The sequence below is a fragment of the Pongo abelii genome, chromosome 5, assembly GCF_028885655.2.
Source record: "Pongo abelii isolate AG06213 chromosome 5, NHGRI_mPonAbe1-v2.0_pri, whole genome shotgun sequence".
NCBI classification, from domain to species: Eukaryota; Metazoa; Chordata; class Mammalia; order Primates; family Hominidae; genus Pongo; species Pongo abelii.
Window position 1 is genome coordinate 159,359,003 of NC_071990.2, and position 16,945 is coordinate 159,375,947.

General features: G+C 46.1%; 1 protein-coding gene across 4 annotated transcripts in view; it reads left to right on the forward strand.

Moving 5' to 3' along the window:
- ZDHHC14 (zinc finger DHHC-type palmitoyltransferase 14) overlaps positions 1 to 16,945 on the forward strand; it is a 299,328-nt gene that overhangs the window by 278,516 nt on the left and 3,867 nt on the right. For 2 of the 4 annotated variants that reach the window (XM_054558372.2, XM_002817514.5), the window contains one exon: positions 15,238 to 16,463. The exons of 1 other annotated variant lie outside the window; for it this stretch is intronic. In XM_054558372.2, the coding sequence (XP_054414347.1) occupies positions 15,238 to 15,636 (399 nt within the window). In that variant the 3' untranslated portion in view covers positions 15,637 to 16,463. Of the gene's footprint in view, positions 1 to 15,237; positions 16,464 to 16,945 lie in introns of those variants that run through there. One more of the 4 variants, XM_002817515.5, reaches the window with a different exon arrangement.

Below are 16,945 nucleotides of genomic sequence, written 5' to 3' on the forward strand. Positions count from 1 at the left end.
GGCACATGATATGTGCATGAAATTTCAGGATCAAGGTCTCCCTTTAAAGCCCATGGATCCCATGCTAAAGAAGCCCTCCATCAGTGAGTACCATGGTCTACCGCCTCCCTAACGGAGACAAAACTGCAAGAAATCTCAACATCCTGGGAGTCATACGCATGTGAGCACTACTCCGGATTTGGTAATAGCACAGAATTTTATAGTCAAGTCCCCTAAGCAGGATGTTCCAGTCAGTGATAAAAGCTGTACAGAGACATCTGTTCCACATGCTAAATCCTTTCGAGTCAGCCAGCAGGCTTTAAGATGCCTTTTTATCCCCATCTGGAAGAGGAACATTAGAGATGGGGATTCATTGTGTGGAGACCAGACTGCTACCACTTACTAGAAGCATGACCTTGATGAGTTGCTTGACCTCTCTCTGCCTCAGTGTTTTCATCTATAAAATGGGAACATTGGTAGTCTTACCTTGTAGGGTTTCTATGAGGATTCAGTTAAGACATATAAAGCACTTAAAACCTTGCCTAGTAGAAGAAAAGTACTATTTAAGTGTCAGCTATTATTATTATTATCCCCCTGAGACCCATGAGTGGCAAGATGAGCAAGCTCAACTGTACCCTCTTGGAGCAACCGGAAAACAATAGAGATGACTGGCATGAGGGAAAGAGCCCAGGATGGGAACCAGGGAACGAGAGCTCCCATTCTGGCTCCTGCCAGTTAGTTCCCTGATGATTGGCAGGTCACTCTTGCCTCACTGGTCCTCGGTTTTCCTCATCTGCAAAATAGGAGGTGGGATTAATTTGTACCTAAAGCCCCCTTTTAGCTGTGAGCCTTTTGTGAGTCTCTGATCCTTGTAGCTCCACCAGGAGACTAGGGGGGCAGAGACAACATCTCAGTCCACACATGCAGGAAAGAGCTCTCCAACCCCCAGAAGAAGGTAAACACCGTGACTCTCAGCTCCTCCTCTCCACCCACCCACCCTAACCAACAGCCCCCAAACTGACTAAGCCCTCACTTGACACAGGATTGGGGGTGTGCCGTGGGGCTGTGCGCGGTCTGGCCGTCATACCAGAACTTCCCTGAGAGTAGGAGTGTGTGTTGCTTTTCTTATTTGTCTCCTATTTCTTGAATTTATGGGATAAATCCCACTTGGCCATGGTATATAATCCTTTTTATATGTTGCTAAATTCAGTTTGCTAGTATTTTGTTAAGGATTGTTCCGTCTGTATTCGTAAGGGAATTGTCTGTAGTTTTCTTTTCTCGTGAAGTCTTTGTCTGGTGTTGGTATCGGGGTAATACTGGCTTCATGGAAGGAGTTGAGAAGTGCTTCTTACTCTTCTGTCTCTTGAAAAGTTTGTGAAGAACTGCTGTTAATTCATCTTTAAAGATTTGGAACAATTTGCCAGGAAAGCCATTTGGTTTTGAACTTTCTCCGTGGGTACTGTTTTGATTACTGATTCACTCTACTTATTATAGGTCTATTCAGATTTTTTATTTTTCCCTTGGGTCAGTTTCAGTGGTATGTGTCTTTCTAGGAATTTATCCATTTCATCTAAGTTATCTAATTTGTTACCGTTGTCTCATCTGTCAATATTGTTTTATTATGAAAATAGATGAAAGGAGGGAAGCTTAAGGACTGAAAAAGTTAAATTGAAAATGAGAATAATTTATAAAACTGGAGGGGAAGAGAAGAAGCAGTCAAAGACTTCATGAAAGTCAAGAGGCACTTGGAGTAAGCCCTGAAGGGGAGAAATTGGTATTTTGTAATTTTTAAACATTCTGTGAAATGCACATGCCAGCCGAGAGACCTGGGAACCTCTAGCAGAGCGAGTTCCAGCGTGGTCTCCGGGCCTTGCACTGTTGCTTTGCTTTCTCCCGCTTTGCTTCATGTTAGGGCCATGAGAAATACGTATACCAGTTAATTTCTGGGAATTGTCAAAACACGGACAAATGAGCTGAAATATTTCAAGACTGACAACAATACAAATTCTGTGGGGCCACTGTAACATTCCTCTCCTTTGATTTGCTTCGGCTGCTAGTAACAGACATCCCAGGCAACAAAGATCATCACAGACTGAGCCAGCACATCATGAGCAGCAGTGCCTGGCCGAAAGGGTCCTGAAGCCCTAGGGTTTCTGGTCTCTGATGCAGTGAGAGACATCCAGGGCACCCACCCTCTGCGCCTTGGAAAGCCTGCAGCACCATCGCTAAGAGCAAGTGGTCTGGCAACTTGCCAAGCAATCCGTCATCTTCCTTTTTACTTATTTCCTGTTTTGGATATAGTTAGAGCTCAAAATCAATAAAAAAGTTCTGTGTTCCAGTCCCCAATTAGACAGATGGGAAAACAAATACACAAATCCTTTAGTGTTGAATTAGTCAGAATCACAAGCTGAACTTCAAGCCATTCTAAGAATGGCACCAAGTTTATTTGCTCCAGAACCATGCTGTGGACAGGTGGGTCTCTGCTGAGGTTTAGCGCTCTGGAATGGACAGAGCGTTGCTAATATTGATACTATCATTGCAAGAGTTGCCTCACTTAATCCCCACAGCAACCTGCAAGATAGCCTCCTTTTACAAAGGGTGAAACTGAGACTTGGATATGTTGAGTAACTTGCTCACCGTCACACAGCTAGAGATGCAAGGCCCGTATGCTTTCTTACTTTCTTTTTTTCTTTTATTTTTTAGACGGAGTCTCGCTCTTGTTGCCCAGGCTGGAGTGCAGTGGCACAATCTCGGCTCACTGCAACCTCCACCTCCCGAGTTCAAGTGATTCTCCTGTCTCAGCCTCCCGAATAGCTGGGATTACAGGCGTGCGTCACCACGCCAGGCTAATTTTTGTATTTTTAGTAGAGACGGCGTTTCACCATGTCGGCCAGGCTGGTCTCGAACTCCTGACCTCAGGAGATCCACCCACCTTGGCCTCCCAAAGTGCTGGGATTACAGGCGTGAACCACCGGGTCTGGCCCCAGGTGCTTTCTATTACATGTCATATTTCCATCTGAAAAGCCCTCCAGTTGGAACCAGCTGACCCTTTTCGGACCTGGGCCTATGTCTAGGAGCTGAGGGATAATTTATTACAATCTGTTGCTCCTCAGCCCAGGACACTCATTAGAATCACAGTACTGATCTCTGCATCCAGTTAAGTCAGAATCCCAGGGTGGGCAGCCAGGCCTTGGTAGTGCTATGGGCCTGGAGATGACTTTAACTGGCAGCCAGTATTGAGAACCATCGACACAGCCTTCAAATTCTCTTGTTCTCTCCAAAAGTTTCGGTTAAATGGAATGATTTTGAACCGGTATTTACTTTGGCACAAATAAGTTTCTTTTATCTTGAAAAACCTTAGGTCAGTTTCATTCAAGTACCACATGGTCTATTCAGAGAAATGGATATATGGAGGATTTGAACGGAATGTGCTAGAATGTGACAGACTGTTGGGGGAGGGGCGGGGGAGCTTTGACAAAGAGCACTTAGGTTTCAGGCAAAGCTTCCTGGAGGAGACAACATCTGAGAATTCGCCACCCAAAGGTGGAAGGGATGTTTCAAGCAAACAAAGCACAGGCATGTGTGGGGCAAAGCGTCCTGGTGTTTCAAGAGGGGGTGCAAGTTGGGGGAAGTTGACTTAGGCATGTGGAATGTGGGTGCCCATGGATACCTGGGGGTGGTGGGGAGCGGCCCAGCAGGTAGCTGGATGGAACACTCAGGGAAGGTTTGCTTCCTGTGTTGATGGAGAAATTGTCTGGTTGGTAGAAAGTTGCTTGGAAACAGTGGAGACGTGAATCCGTTTTGTCAGCTAGCCTGTAAAAAACCTGTAAGACTTACTCATGTTTGTCATCTAAGATACTAATCCAATTTCATCTTACATGCTGGAAGATTATTTTTTGAAATCAGCATTCATTATATTTTCCTTTCTCTGTGCCCACCTCTGCCAGCTGTGTCCCCACCAATTCAAGGGAATTTTCTTCTTGGTCTAATTGGACACCAGTAAGAACAACAGAATCAGTTAATCCTGAAAGATAATGGAAGGAAAAGCTTTGCAAATAGCTTATGCAGTGGGGAGTGGCAGGGAACAGCTGTGGAGTCAGAGCACCTGGGCCGCCTCTGACCTTTGCTGGCCCTGACATTCTGGGGCTGGGTGATCTTGGGCAAGTCACTTAATCCCAAGAGCCTTAAATTCCTAAACTGTAAAATGAAGAAAGTTATACTGATGTTCACCTCCCTGGCCTGTGGTGATGATTGACTGAGATTCTATTTCCTCTTGCCATTACCAGTTTATGACCTAATAAACTGGAGGTGCTTTTTTTGTTTTGTTTTTTTGAGACGGAGTCTCGCTGTGTCGCCCAGGCTGGAGTGCAGTGGCGCAATCTTGGCTCACTGCCACATCTGCCTCCTGGGCTCAAGCAATTCTCCTGCCTCAGCCTCCCAGGTAGCTGGACTGCAGGCATGCACCACCATGCCTGGCTAATTTTTGATAATCTTGGAAAAGCATAAGCCAGGACCCCAAATCAGAACTCTGTGCATGGAGTAATGAAGGAGTTATTGTCCCCAGACATGGCACACTAGATTGCAAATTAATAAAGACAGAGAATTGTATTTATTGTATTTATATAGAGCTTCGCAATTTACAGAGCACTGAGATATACATTTTCTAACTTACCCCCTTTATTTTATTTTATTATTTTTTTGAGACAGAGTCTCACTCTGTCGCTCAGGCTGTAGTGCAGTAGCACGATCTCTGCTCACTGCACTCTTGACCTCCCGGGTTCAAGCGATTCTCCTGCCTCAGCCCCCCACATGGCTGGGATTACAGGTGTGTGCCACCATGCCTGGCTAATTTTTGTATTTTTAGCAGAGACAGGGTTTCACCATGTTGGTCAGGCTGGTCTTGACCTCCTGACCTCAAGTAATCCGCTCACCCTGGCCTCCCAAAGTGCGGGGATTACAGGCGTGAGCCCCCGCGACCGGCCTGAAGGTGGTTTTTAAACGTTCAGTTGAATGTATGTGCAAATTCCCCTCACAGGGGCTCTCTCACAGGAGGCTCATAACAAATATTAATTTGTTCCAACTTCTTTTCCTCATTCCTTCCATCTCCAATTTTGCCACATCTCCAAAGACCTCCACCCCGGATGTGGAACTAGGAGCTAGAGGGAAGGAGTTCTCTTTGATGTGGTGGCATGTCATGGTTCCATGAAGTTATGGCCATGGGGGGATGAAATTAATCTGTGAACCAAGAGACGGATGTCATGGTCATTCAAGCCATCAGACACTGTAGGCAAGTGCCTATGCACTTTTCCAGGAACTATGAAAAATGTTAAGACCTGGAAAAAAAATTACAAGCTCTAAAACACGGAAAGAAAACTGCAAAATCAAAATTGATAAATGTGTAATGTCTGTGAGACACCTGACTATGTTAACTTCATTAATTGTTAAATTTAGCACTCGTGAAAATTTTATGACAGTTTAGAAATGATTTGTAGGTTGGGTTTTTCTGACTTCATCAGAATCCCCAAGCACACATATGATTACATGGAAATCGTTACCAATTACAAAGTAAGTTGCTCATAGATGGATAAATTTAAAAGTCTAATTAGCTTGGAGTCCCATGCCCTCCCCACACTGCCTTTGCTGTGAGAAACCCAGGTTGCTTCTGGAAGAAGTCCTTTTGGTTTCAAGGCTTCTTCCCCCTGTGGGAGTGCCCCCAAGTGCCATGACAACATCTGCAGGAGAGGATGAGATGTGTTCTGTGTGGCCCCACAGGTCACAACTAGGACCAGAGAGTGGGCCTGGGATTCGACTCTACTCAATCCAAGAGGGAACAGCCCAGGACCCAGAGCTCCTAGAGGACAGGAGTCCCCACCCAGAGATGTCAGACTTGGGACAGGGAGCATCTCCTAGCAATGCTGGACAGAGGACTTCAGCATTGGTGACAAGGGCTGAACATCGACCTTCAGGGTCCTGCCCAGTGGAGGTCCCCTCCAGCAGACTCTTCTCTGTCTCAGGACTTTGAGCCCATTGTGTCTAATCAACAGGCCAATATCACCAGCAGATAATGTTCCACTGGACTGTACATTTACCGGCCATTCAGGCACCTGGTGAACAGGCCTTTCTGTTGCTTTGGTTCTTTATGGGCTTCTGTGGTGTAGGGACCATGCTCACAGGACTGTGGAAAGCATGCAAGCAGAGCTGGCGCTAAACAGAACATGAGGCCCGATGCTCTTTCCTGACTCTCCTCTTTGCAGTTCATCCACCTTCACACCGACACGGGGCTCAGCACTTCCCAGACTATACCACATGGACATACCACGTGCTGTTCCAAGCCTTCCACGTACATAACTTCTGCTAACCCTCACAGCACCCCTCTGAGCCTACTACTAATATTATCTCCATTTTATAGATTAACAAAACTGGAGGAGAGAGAGCTTAAGTACAATTTTCTAACAGAAATGTCCTAATTTGACCCCAGAGCCCATGCTCTTAACCCTATGCTATGCACGTCAATAAAGAAACATCTACAGGGGCTGACTGTGTGTAAAGTGATTTTCAACCACACCCTTTCAGTCCCCACAACCCATTATCCTTACGCACGCTCCCCTGTGAAAATCTACCCAGAGGATAGGTCCCTGAGGCTCTGTGCTTTTTCCTTCAATATCTCTCTCAGCTCTTCAGACTGGATAGTTTCTTTGGATCTCTCTTCATGTTCACTGATTCTTCTGCCATATCCAATCTACTGCTAACCTCATCCAGATAATTTTTCATTTTGCTTGTTGTACTTTTTAGTTGTAAAATTTTGATTTGGTTCTATCATATTTTCCCATTTCTTTGTATGTCTATTAATATTTTATTGACTACAGGACATTTTAGATATGTGGTATAGAGACTCTGGATTTTGTTATCTTACGCCAAAGAGTGTTGCCCCCGTTACAGCAAGCAGTTCAGTTACTGGCTAGTCACCTTGAACGTGTGTAGGTTTGTATTATGTTTTGTTAGTACAGATCTGTGGAAAGTTCAAAGTGTTTTCCAGACTTCTTTAATTTGTTGGAACTCAACCTCCAAATTCTGTCTTCTCTGAAGATTGTTTGGTTTCAAGCTTTGTTAGGATGGGCCTAGGGTCTTACTTTAGGGCATGGTTCTTACTCCTAAGGCACAGCCTTTCTGATGTCTTTGGGATCCCAGGGATGTTAACAATGTGTTGCAGGTGGTCATGACATTACTGTCCCTAATGCACTACTTTTCTCAACCTCGAGTATCTCTATTTCTCTTTCAACCGCATTGCAGCTGCTATCTTATAAGCCTTGGGGCAGGGGATTCTTACCCTGCACATGTCCAGCACAGCCCTTGGCTACAGCCCTTGGAACCCCCACTAGGACTTCTGGTCCTCCCTCTCTGAACGGCATCCTCTTCTCCAGTTTCTTGCCCTGGAGATCCAGCCACTTTAGCTTTCTCGCACTCTGACCTCTGTTTTCTCTATAGCTGAATGACTATGGTCTGCTCAGACTCCAGCTCTGTGCAGTGGTTGGGGAACTTTCCCCAAGAAAAGAACTGGTTGGTTGTGGGGCTTACCTTGTGAGTTTCCCTTCCGTCAGGGATTACAGTCTTGCATTGCCTGTTGTGCACTACTGGAAACCATTTGCCTCCTGTACTTTGGCCAGTTTCATATACTCCCTTATATACAGGCTGAATGCTGGTCCAGTATCAGTTCTCCATCATTCCTGGGAGTAGAAGCTTTGTCTCTATAATTAGAGGACATGTTACAACCCATGTTGCCATATGTTCCAGACATGGGTTGTTTGCTACCCACTCTACCAACAATAAACACTGAATTAGCTACGGGGTGTGACCACTCTGACCTAAAGCCGTTTCCAGTGTTTACTTTGAAGGAGGGGGCTCTGGAGACAGATTTAGCATCAGACTCAGCATGTTCATTTGCAGAGGAGAGAAAGGCTGATGGGAAAGAGGCCCTAGGTATCTTTGGTCAAATTTTTGCCTGCCATTTTATTTTAGGACCAGTATCCAGGTAAGAAAGGTATTTCTTGAATGATAGAAAACGTGCTCCTAAGGAAATATGCAATACTTTAGAAATTAGAGATAAATGCTTTATAATTTTACGTGTAGATAAGCACCCTGATATTGCAGGTCAAAAAAAATAGATAAATATTGATAGAAAGCTGGCATCAAAGTACCTACTGAGGTCTTATTTATTATCTCAAAAATGGGAAAATTCAGTGTTAGTGTATCCTCTCTCACGAGTGGGGGATGGGGGTGGTTATTCAGTGCCTATGAGATTTTCTCTCTACTATAAATTCTCAAGGAAGAAAATGTTAGGGAAGCAACAATGTGACATCTAAAGCAATAAGATGATGGGTGTGACCGCAGGTATCTCTTGCCATCTGAACTCCTGTAAAATTCCAAGGAGCCATACCGGAAGTATGTGCAGATAACCCAGAGCCAGCTGAGGACCACATTTTCATTATTCCTGCTTCCCTTATTATTGGCTTTTATTATTAGCTAACATTGAAGTTCTATCTAGAACAATTTTTATGCATGACATACTCACGACATCCAGTTACGATCCACTTTTTAGTTTGCACACTTCATTTGATTGTCAAATAATTTAACTTTTGTATAGCATTGGTGTCATCATTTATGCTTATATCTGGCACTTGTTGCTACAAAGGTCCTTTGGGATCACATGCTAAATGCAAAGATAGTAACATGGTACATAATTGCTACGATTTTGTTTTTAGAAAATCATTTACTATATTTACTTAACCTAACATTTTAAATACCCCAATCCAGTATCAAAACAAGATTAAACCAGCAGTTGCATGATTTATTAAGCTAGTATTGCAGAAGAACTCTCCATGTAATCTGAAAAATCAAATGTAGTAGGAAAAAAAATAACTTAGGCAAACGTAAATGATAATGTTAAATAAAAGAATACAAAAAAGCTCTCCTTCCAACCTGCACCTGCATTTTAGGTGGACTTTAGAAGATTATGGTGTTTCTGTAACTGTAAATAAGCATTCATAAGACCCCAGAACAGAGCTTCACAGCCAAGCAGAAATAAATGATGCCTAACTCTAATGCTTTTGATAGAATTGGAGCAAAAGAAATAAATAATTTCACTCATTCTTAATTTGTACACAGACCATCTAGAAAGCTCCTAGTTTTGCTTTTAGTAGCATCTGTACACTCGGTTTTTTCAGACAAGAAGTCAGCTAGGGTAAAATAAAATGTATTCCTACATGAGCAATTTTATTTGAGAATCTGCAGACACAGGAATGATCTGTATGGCATTTTTAAATTGTAACATTAAGTGCTAATGTGTGTGACTTCCAGACATCTGAAGCCATAAACTTCTTTGCAAGTTAAATGCCGACACTTGATTTGGGCAGTAAATCAGCTGTCACAGTGACTTACTGCAATGACAGCAAAAGCTCCAGCACTCCAGACAGTGGGATTTTTATGCTGCCAGCAGAAAGGTCTTTTCATAGACACTCTTACAAGAAATCAAGATTCTATTCTATTAGTAACCAGCATTCGACCAATTTTTGACCTTAAAAATTGGTAATGTCATATGATTCAACCTGATATTTGATACATATGAACTTTTAAAAGGTTGTTTTGGAATAAAAACATGAGTATCTCAGTTTGCTGTTCAGAGTAGATGGACTGTCACTGTCAGATATCTAAGTGGTCAGCTCTTTTTCCTTAGCATTATATGACTGGTTAGATCAATTCAAACATAACCAATGGCTTCTTGGTGTTAGCTGGGATGTATGCCCAGCCACCAAATTGTAAGAGAAGAAAGCGAGCGGTGATGTCTCCCTCTACTGGTGGAGGATAAAAGGGTCCTCAAATGAAAAGCCAGGAAAGCTGCGTAGTGGAGGGAAAAAGGTTCAAAGTAAAAAAGAGAGAGGTAGAAAGGAAGAGACAAAGAAGAAAAAGAGAAGACGGAAACAGGAGAAGTGGGAGAGAAATCAGTGGGGAAAAAGGGTAGAGGGGGAGAGAGTTGGTGAGTCCAGAGAGCAAGAAAGTTAAGTAGAAAAGTCAACAAGAAATGGGCAAATAAGGATTAGAAGCAAAGGTTTAAAAAAAAAAAGAGAGAGAGAGGGAAGTGTAAGAATATTTGTCATGGTCATCTCCACAGTAACCCTGAAAATATTGGCCATTTTCCCCCATGAGTTTCTCAAATCAGAATCACAGCCATGAAGGTTTATGAACCCATCGTCCTTGGAATTCTGGCAGAATGGAAAATTAGGAAAAGCTCTTTTTAAAAAATCAGGTATCCCTGAGTCATTTGATATCTAAGTTATTTCTAAGAAGCATCTGTTCAAAACGGGTGACGTTTTGAGAGCATTTAATGAGAATTGTATATTCCAGTCAGTAGAGTCATTGCACTACCCTTGGTTGGAATCTGACAAAATTCTGCTCTGTCCACGCCAGTGCTCTCTTCTGAGCCAACAGGAGATTTAGATGGGTGACACCCTGCAGAACAGAGCCTGGTCCCGGTGTGCCCCAACTGAGATTTGCCTTCTAAATGGAAATCAGTTTGAATGTGGCAAAGTATTTTCAAAGCTGTGAACTACATGCAGGACTTAGATACTTAGGTGCCTGGTGCCAGTGCCCCTGCCCCCCTGCTATCACCCCAGCAGGAAAGCTGGGGAGGGCACAGAGAGTAGATTCATTATTAATACAAAAGCAGTCCCTCTATCAGGGGAAACACCCATAGCTAGACTTAGAGAGACAGTCATCTTTTAAGATGTTTAAACAAATCTGTGTAGAAGAGGTGCTTATCATCAGATAAGTCAGGGTTCCAAAGAGTCATTTGGAAAACATTTCTGAGTGACTTCTATATAGATTTTTTAAATTAAATGGTTTACGGGCTAGGCACAGTGGCTCACACCTGTAATCCCAGCACTTTGGGAGGCTGAGGAAGGCAGATCACTTGAGGTCAGGAGTTTGAGACCAGCCTGGCCAACATGGTAAAACTCCCATCTCCACTTAAAAAAAAAAAAAAAAAAAAAAATACAAAAATTAGCCAGGCATGGTGGTGCGTGCCTGTAGTCCCAGCTACTCGGGAGGCTGAGGTAGGAGAATTGCTTGAACCCGGGAGGCAGAGGCTGCAGTGAGCCAAGATCGTGCCGCTGCACTCCAGCCTGGGTGACAGAGTGAGACTCCATCTCAAAAAAACAAAACAAAACAAAAATTAAACGGCTTAGGCTAAACTTTTTCTTTCACAAATATTATTTCACACCTTCTTCAAGTCCTTAAGCTTTACCCTTGACAAACTCAAGAGCATTTCCAACAAGGTCCTGGCCAGTGAGGCCCACACAGTGTTTGCTACAGTTCTTAACGAGTCGTAGGTAGAGCATGGCAAAGCACCAGTAGGTATGTGCTGGAGTGGGCCAGGGTTGGAGCGGTCTGAACCATGCCATGGGAGACCTCTTTTAAGAAAAAACAAACAATATACAGAGAACGAGGCCTTGGAAAGAGGCTGTGTAAGTAAAGGAGCCTGAAGCATCATTAGCTTCCCAGTAAAGCCACCTCTAAGGCTGTTATCTTTGTTTTAAGTTAGCAAAGGGATGTTTGCAAATGGAAGTCTCCAAAGGTGCACCCAACTCTGCATCAATCCCAACAGGGGACACAGTCTCTCAGGAGCTTAACCGACCACTGCTGACAGCCACCTTATCTGAGAAGGTTCTCATGGGTGTGCAGGAGCTCTTTGCAGGCTTAGGTGGCAGAGAGGTAATCAGGGAGAGGAAAAGGGCCAGCAGCTGATGGAGTAGTGCAAAGTAGAAGAATGCACAAGAGAGGGGCAGTGGGGGGGAAGACAGAGAGTGGAGGAGAGCCTCCACTTCCCCCAGAGAGGGAAGTTGAAAGAAACAGAGGGTTGAGGTGAGCCCACCTCTTCCCAGAGGGAAGGTGAAAGAGACAGAGAGGGTTGGGAGGAGAGGAGCCCGCCTCTGCCCTCAGGCTCCTACTGTGTGACCTTGATGTCGCCTCCAGCTCCACCCTCGAACATATTTTTCTGTGAGTCTGCGAGAGTCAGTCAGAAGTACTTGGGCTGAACCCTAAAACAGAATTTGCCAGTTAGTCTTCAGTGGAAAAGGCTTTCTTCAGGTCAACAGAGACAAGCAAATCTAATTTGCAATTTCCTTGTTCCTTAGAGCCAGGGGGTATTGTGTGGACAGAAAGCATTAGGATGAGTGAGGGCTCCAGAGGGGAAGCTTGAAAACAGGATGCCTTGGTCCAGCAAGGGCGCTGGCTTGCCAGCCGAGCTCCCTGAAGCAGCAGCTCCGCCCTGGGCTCATTCCCAGGCCCGGCCTGCTGGAGGCTGTGCGGAGTTACAGGAAATGGGAGTGCCACTGCGGCTCAGCTGCCTCTGTCAGTAAGAATACGAAACGGTGATGTTCATAAAACATTCTTTGCAAAGCACAGTCTGTCCAAACCCTGGTATAGTTTCCAAAAGACGAATGTTTAATCAGTGAGGCTGCTCTGCCTCCGCCTCTGCCCTGTCAAGACTGAGCCCATGTCCTGAGCAGAGCTGACAGCATGGGAGAGCACCCGCAGCCTACACAGGCCACAGCTGTCTGCAGCCTGACAGCCTCCTGCTCAGTAGCCCCCACCAGAAGGGACCTGCACCCTGAGCTGAAATTCCCTGCAAGAGCAGAGAAAGCTACTCTGTTGCCCACCTGACAGCTTGGAGAAGCACCACTGTGGCACAAATGATTTTGGTGATGAGGGGAAAAATGAATGCATTAAAGGATTGTTAATGCTTCAGTCAGCCCCGTCCAAGTACTTTTTATTTATTTATTTATTTATTTAGAGACAGGGTCTCGCTCTGTCGCCCAGACTGGAGTACAGTGGCGCAATCTCAGCTCACTGGAATCTCTGCCTTCTGGGCTCCAGTGATTCTCCTACCTCAGCCTCCTGAGAAGCTGGGACTATATTTGTGTGCCACCATGCCCAGCTAATTTTTGTATTTTTTGTAGAGATGAGGTTTTGCCATGTTGCCCAAGCTGGTCTCAAACTCCTGAGCTCAGGTGATCCTGCCTGCCTTAGCCTCCAAAAGTGCTGGGATTATAGGCGTGAGCCACCGGGCCCGGCCTTCCAAGTAGTTTCTAATGGCCTTTCCTTTCCTCCAAATAACCCCACTCCGCTCTCCTCCCCCGCACTTTGGCACCTTTCTTTCCCAAGCCTTCCTCTGCTTCTCAGTGTTTTGCAATTGCACTGCCTGGGCTAAAGCCACAGAAAAGCAAGGATCTTCTGTGAGACTTGCTTGCCCTCTTCATAGCTCCACTATGAGCTTTACTCTTGCTTAGGACCTAATCTTTGAGCATCTAAAGCCTGCAGATTCTTGAAGACTGCAGCCCCTCAACCTTCTGTTCCAGGCTGGAGGGTGGCTCCGGGGTGGCCTGCTACTTGTGATATTAGAAAGAAACCCATGAGGCTGGGAAGGAAGTGTGCACTGCACGAAATAAGTGCCTTAGGATCAGCAGCTTTGGGTGAACTTCCTCCCTCCCCTCAAAGCTGTGTTGAGCATGTCGGCTCTGCACCACTCTGTGGCTGCAGGGGTGTGAGCAATGGCAGTTCTGTGCGAGTCTCTTATCAGGAAGAGGTCGGATCACCTAAATCACAAAGCCATTGGTGAGTGGTTCTTCAGTAACTCTAGCCTTCTGATAAAGAGGAGGAGATAAAAAGCCAAATAACATTTATTAAGCATCTGCTGTGTCCAATGTGGAATAGTGGAAAGAGGTCTAACCCCGCTCCAAATCCTGGATCCATCCCTTACTTTCATCTGTAAGGTCTTGATCGAGCTGTCCAACCCATCTGTGCCCCAGGGTCTTCATTTGTGAAGAGGGGAAGCAGGCTCATTCTAAGAACTCCTGCAGAAGTGGAGTGGAGCAGCCACTTTATAGCTTGAGCACAGAGTCCCAATTTGCTCACCTAATATCCATGCCTGTTCCTCCTCCTTCCCATCAAAACACTGCTCCTGAATCTCACTGAGAAGGTACTGCACGGGCTCAAGTTGAAGATTTCCAAGTCCTGTTAAGTCTCTTCTAGCTGTTCTGATACTTGCCCATAGTTCAAGGAGAGGGTTTGCAGAGCTATCAGGGGTGCCCATCGCATAAGCTGGAAATGTGCTTACACTATCTTCTTTGCCCAGTGAGCGAAGGGAAACAGAGGACACGAGGCAGATGTCATGTGACTTAAGAACGCGTGGAAGAACAGGAAACGTCTTCTCAAATGTGGGCATTCTCAGAGCACAGAGGCTTCGGGAATGGCTCTTGAAGCTGTTGGAAATTTAGCAGTGGGGAATTCTAGGCTTTTACCAAACAGTCTTTTCTTTTTTTGGTGGTAAAATAGACATGGCATAATATTTGCCACTTTAACCATTTGTAAGTATAAGCTCAGTGGTATTAAGTCCGTTGATGTTGTTCTGCAACCACCACTACCACCCATCTCCAGGGCTTCTTCATCTTCCTCGGCTGGAACTCTGCATGCCTTAAACACCAGCTCCCTCTTCCTCCCGCCCCCCGCCCCAGCAGCCACCATTCTTCCTTCTCTCTAAGAACATGACCCTCCAGGGACCTCGTATGAGTGGAATCACACAGTTATTCATCTTTTTGTGACTGGCTTGTTTCACTTAGCATGCTGTCCTCAAGGTCCACCCATCTCATGGATGTGTCCGAATGCACTTCCTTTTTAAGGCTGAATCAGTAACATTGTGTGTCTACACCGCACCTTGTCCCTGCTGTCGTCCATCAGTGGACACTTGAGTTGCTTTTGACTTTTGACTTACTATCAATAACATTGCTATGAACATGGGTGTACAACCCCAGTATTTTTAAAACAATGTGGTTTAAAAAATGGTTTTCAGCATACAAGAAATAGCCACCCACTGCTGTAGATGGCCTGTGACTCTGTCCAAGAGATTTTTTAATTATGTCCTTTAAATTGGGAACCAAGGCCACTGGCTTCATGACCAGTGGCTGCATGTTATGACCGGGCACCTGTGGTGACTTCATTTGAGCAGAGGTGATTGCAGCGCCAGGCGCTGGGTGTCTCTCCCAATGCACCTGGGCCACTGTACGCGCTCCCTGCCTGGCTGACTGAGGTGTCACTAACGGTTTCTCTCTTCTCGCACCCCGCCCTCCCCGCCCATGCCCTGTCCCCATCCCTCCCCACCTCTGCCCCCTCCTCTCCACCTTCTCTTTGCTGGCGCCTCCCGCTCTCCAGTGCGACCAAGACCAGTGCATTCAGAGCACCAAATTCGTTTTGCAGGCCGCGGCCACGCCCCTGCTGCAGAGCGAGCCCAGCCTCACCAGCGATGAGCTGCACCTGCCCGGGAAGCCCGGCCTGGGCACGCCCTGCGCCAGCCTCACACTGGGCCCGCCCACACCTCCCGCCTCCATGCCCAACCTCGCCGAGGCCACGCTCGCGGACGTGATGCCCCGGAAAGATGAGCACATGGGCCACCAGTTCCTGACGCCCGATGAGGCGCCCTCGCCCCCCAGGCTGCTGGCGGCGGGCAGCCCCCTGGCGCACAGCCGCACCATGCACGTGCTGGGCCTGGCCAGCCAGGACTCCCTGCACGAGGACTCCGTGCGCGGCCTGGTGAAGCTCAGCTCCGTGTGACCCACGTGGCCCCGGGCCGGGGGGCACCAGAGGCTCCTCCACGGGCAGCGGGAGTGAGCAGAGGGGTGTGCCCCACAGTGACTTTCCCAGCCAGTGCCATGGTGGAGATGACAGCCCCAGGTCTGGGGTACAGAGACCAATTAGGATGGCACAGGGCGGCCGGCCCCGGATGCTGAGAGCTTGGTTTCATTTGAATTTTCTTCCCCAACCTGAGTGCTTTGACAACAACGGAAATAGAGAAGTGGCTGCTTTCTTTTGGTGACCCTCCAGGGGTGGAATCGGAGTGTGTCTGCCCGCCCTTGTGACAGACACACGGAAGGCTTCTGACGCTTGTGGCCAGACTGCAATTGCACTTACGTGTTATGCTACTAATATTTGAAACAGACCTGCAATTCCATTTGTTAATTTAAAAAAAAAAAAAAAATCCTAAAGGGAAAAAAACGACCAGGTGTGGATCTGCATGCCACGCTGCCATCTGTGTTACAGTGGTGTTGCTGTTTCCAAGGAAGTGCTGCTTTCTTTTTCTTTCTTTTTTAATTTTGTGAATTTTTAAGTGCTGTTTTATTGGAAGACAGTGCAACGAACCGAGACTAATGGACAGTGTCATCACTCAGCTTACTGGGCTGAGGCGTCTGTGGAGAGGTGGCACCGGGGCTGCAGAGGGCGGCTGGGGTTCCGTCGTGTCGGGTGTCGCTTCACCTTCTGTTTGGCCACTCAATGAGGTCACGTGTTGAGGTATTGTGTGCCGCAACCCCCACAGTCTTCACCTCCGTGTGTGATGAAACTTCCCGTGGACAGCCAATAAAATGACGTCCTCTGTTATTCTGGATCTGCGTACGGTTATCCTTAATAGCATAAATGAAAACAAAATCATCCGGATGGGGAGAGTTTTTCTTGAAATATCCCTAGCAAGGAATGGTCCCCAAACAACCGAAAGTCAAATCTTTGAACTGGGAGATATTTATAGAATGATTTCTTAGATAAGAGGCGAGCTTTCCATCATTTGTTTTCTTTAATTATCTCTTTTGGACACCATCTTAGTGGAATTTGCTCTACATTTGCAGTTTGTCGTGCAACAGTTGATCGGAAGTAGGGAGAGGGGAGGGGACGCTCAGGGAGAAGGGGTTCTGTCAGGCGTCTTCTGGGCTTCCTTCCGTGTGAACGTGTCACTCAGTCCCAGAAGTGCAACTTGAGGTCCTAGTAAAGGTATCAGAAAATGAGGAGGAGAAATCGGCTTACAGTCTAGGCTGAGATCATGTAGGTCATCATCCTTCCCTAGACACTAATCAGAATGAAATTAAGAAAATGA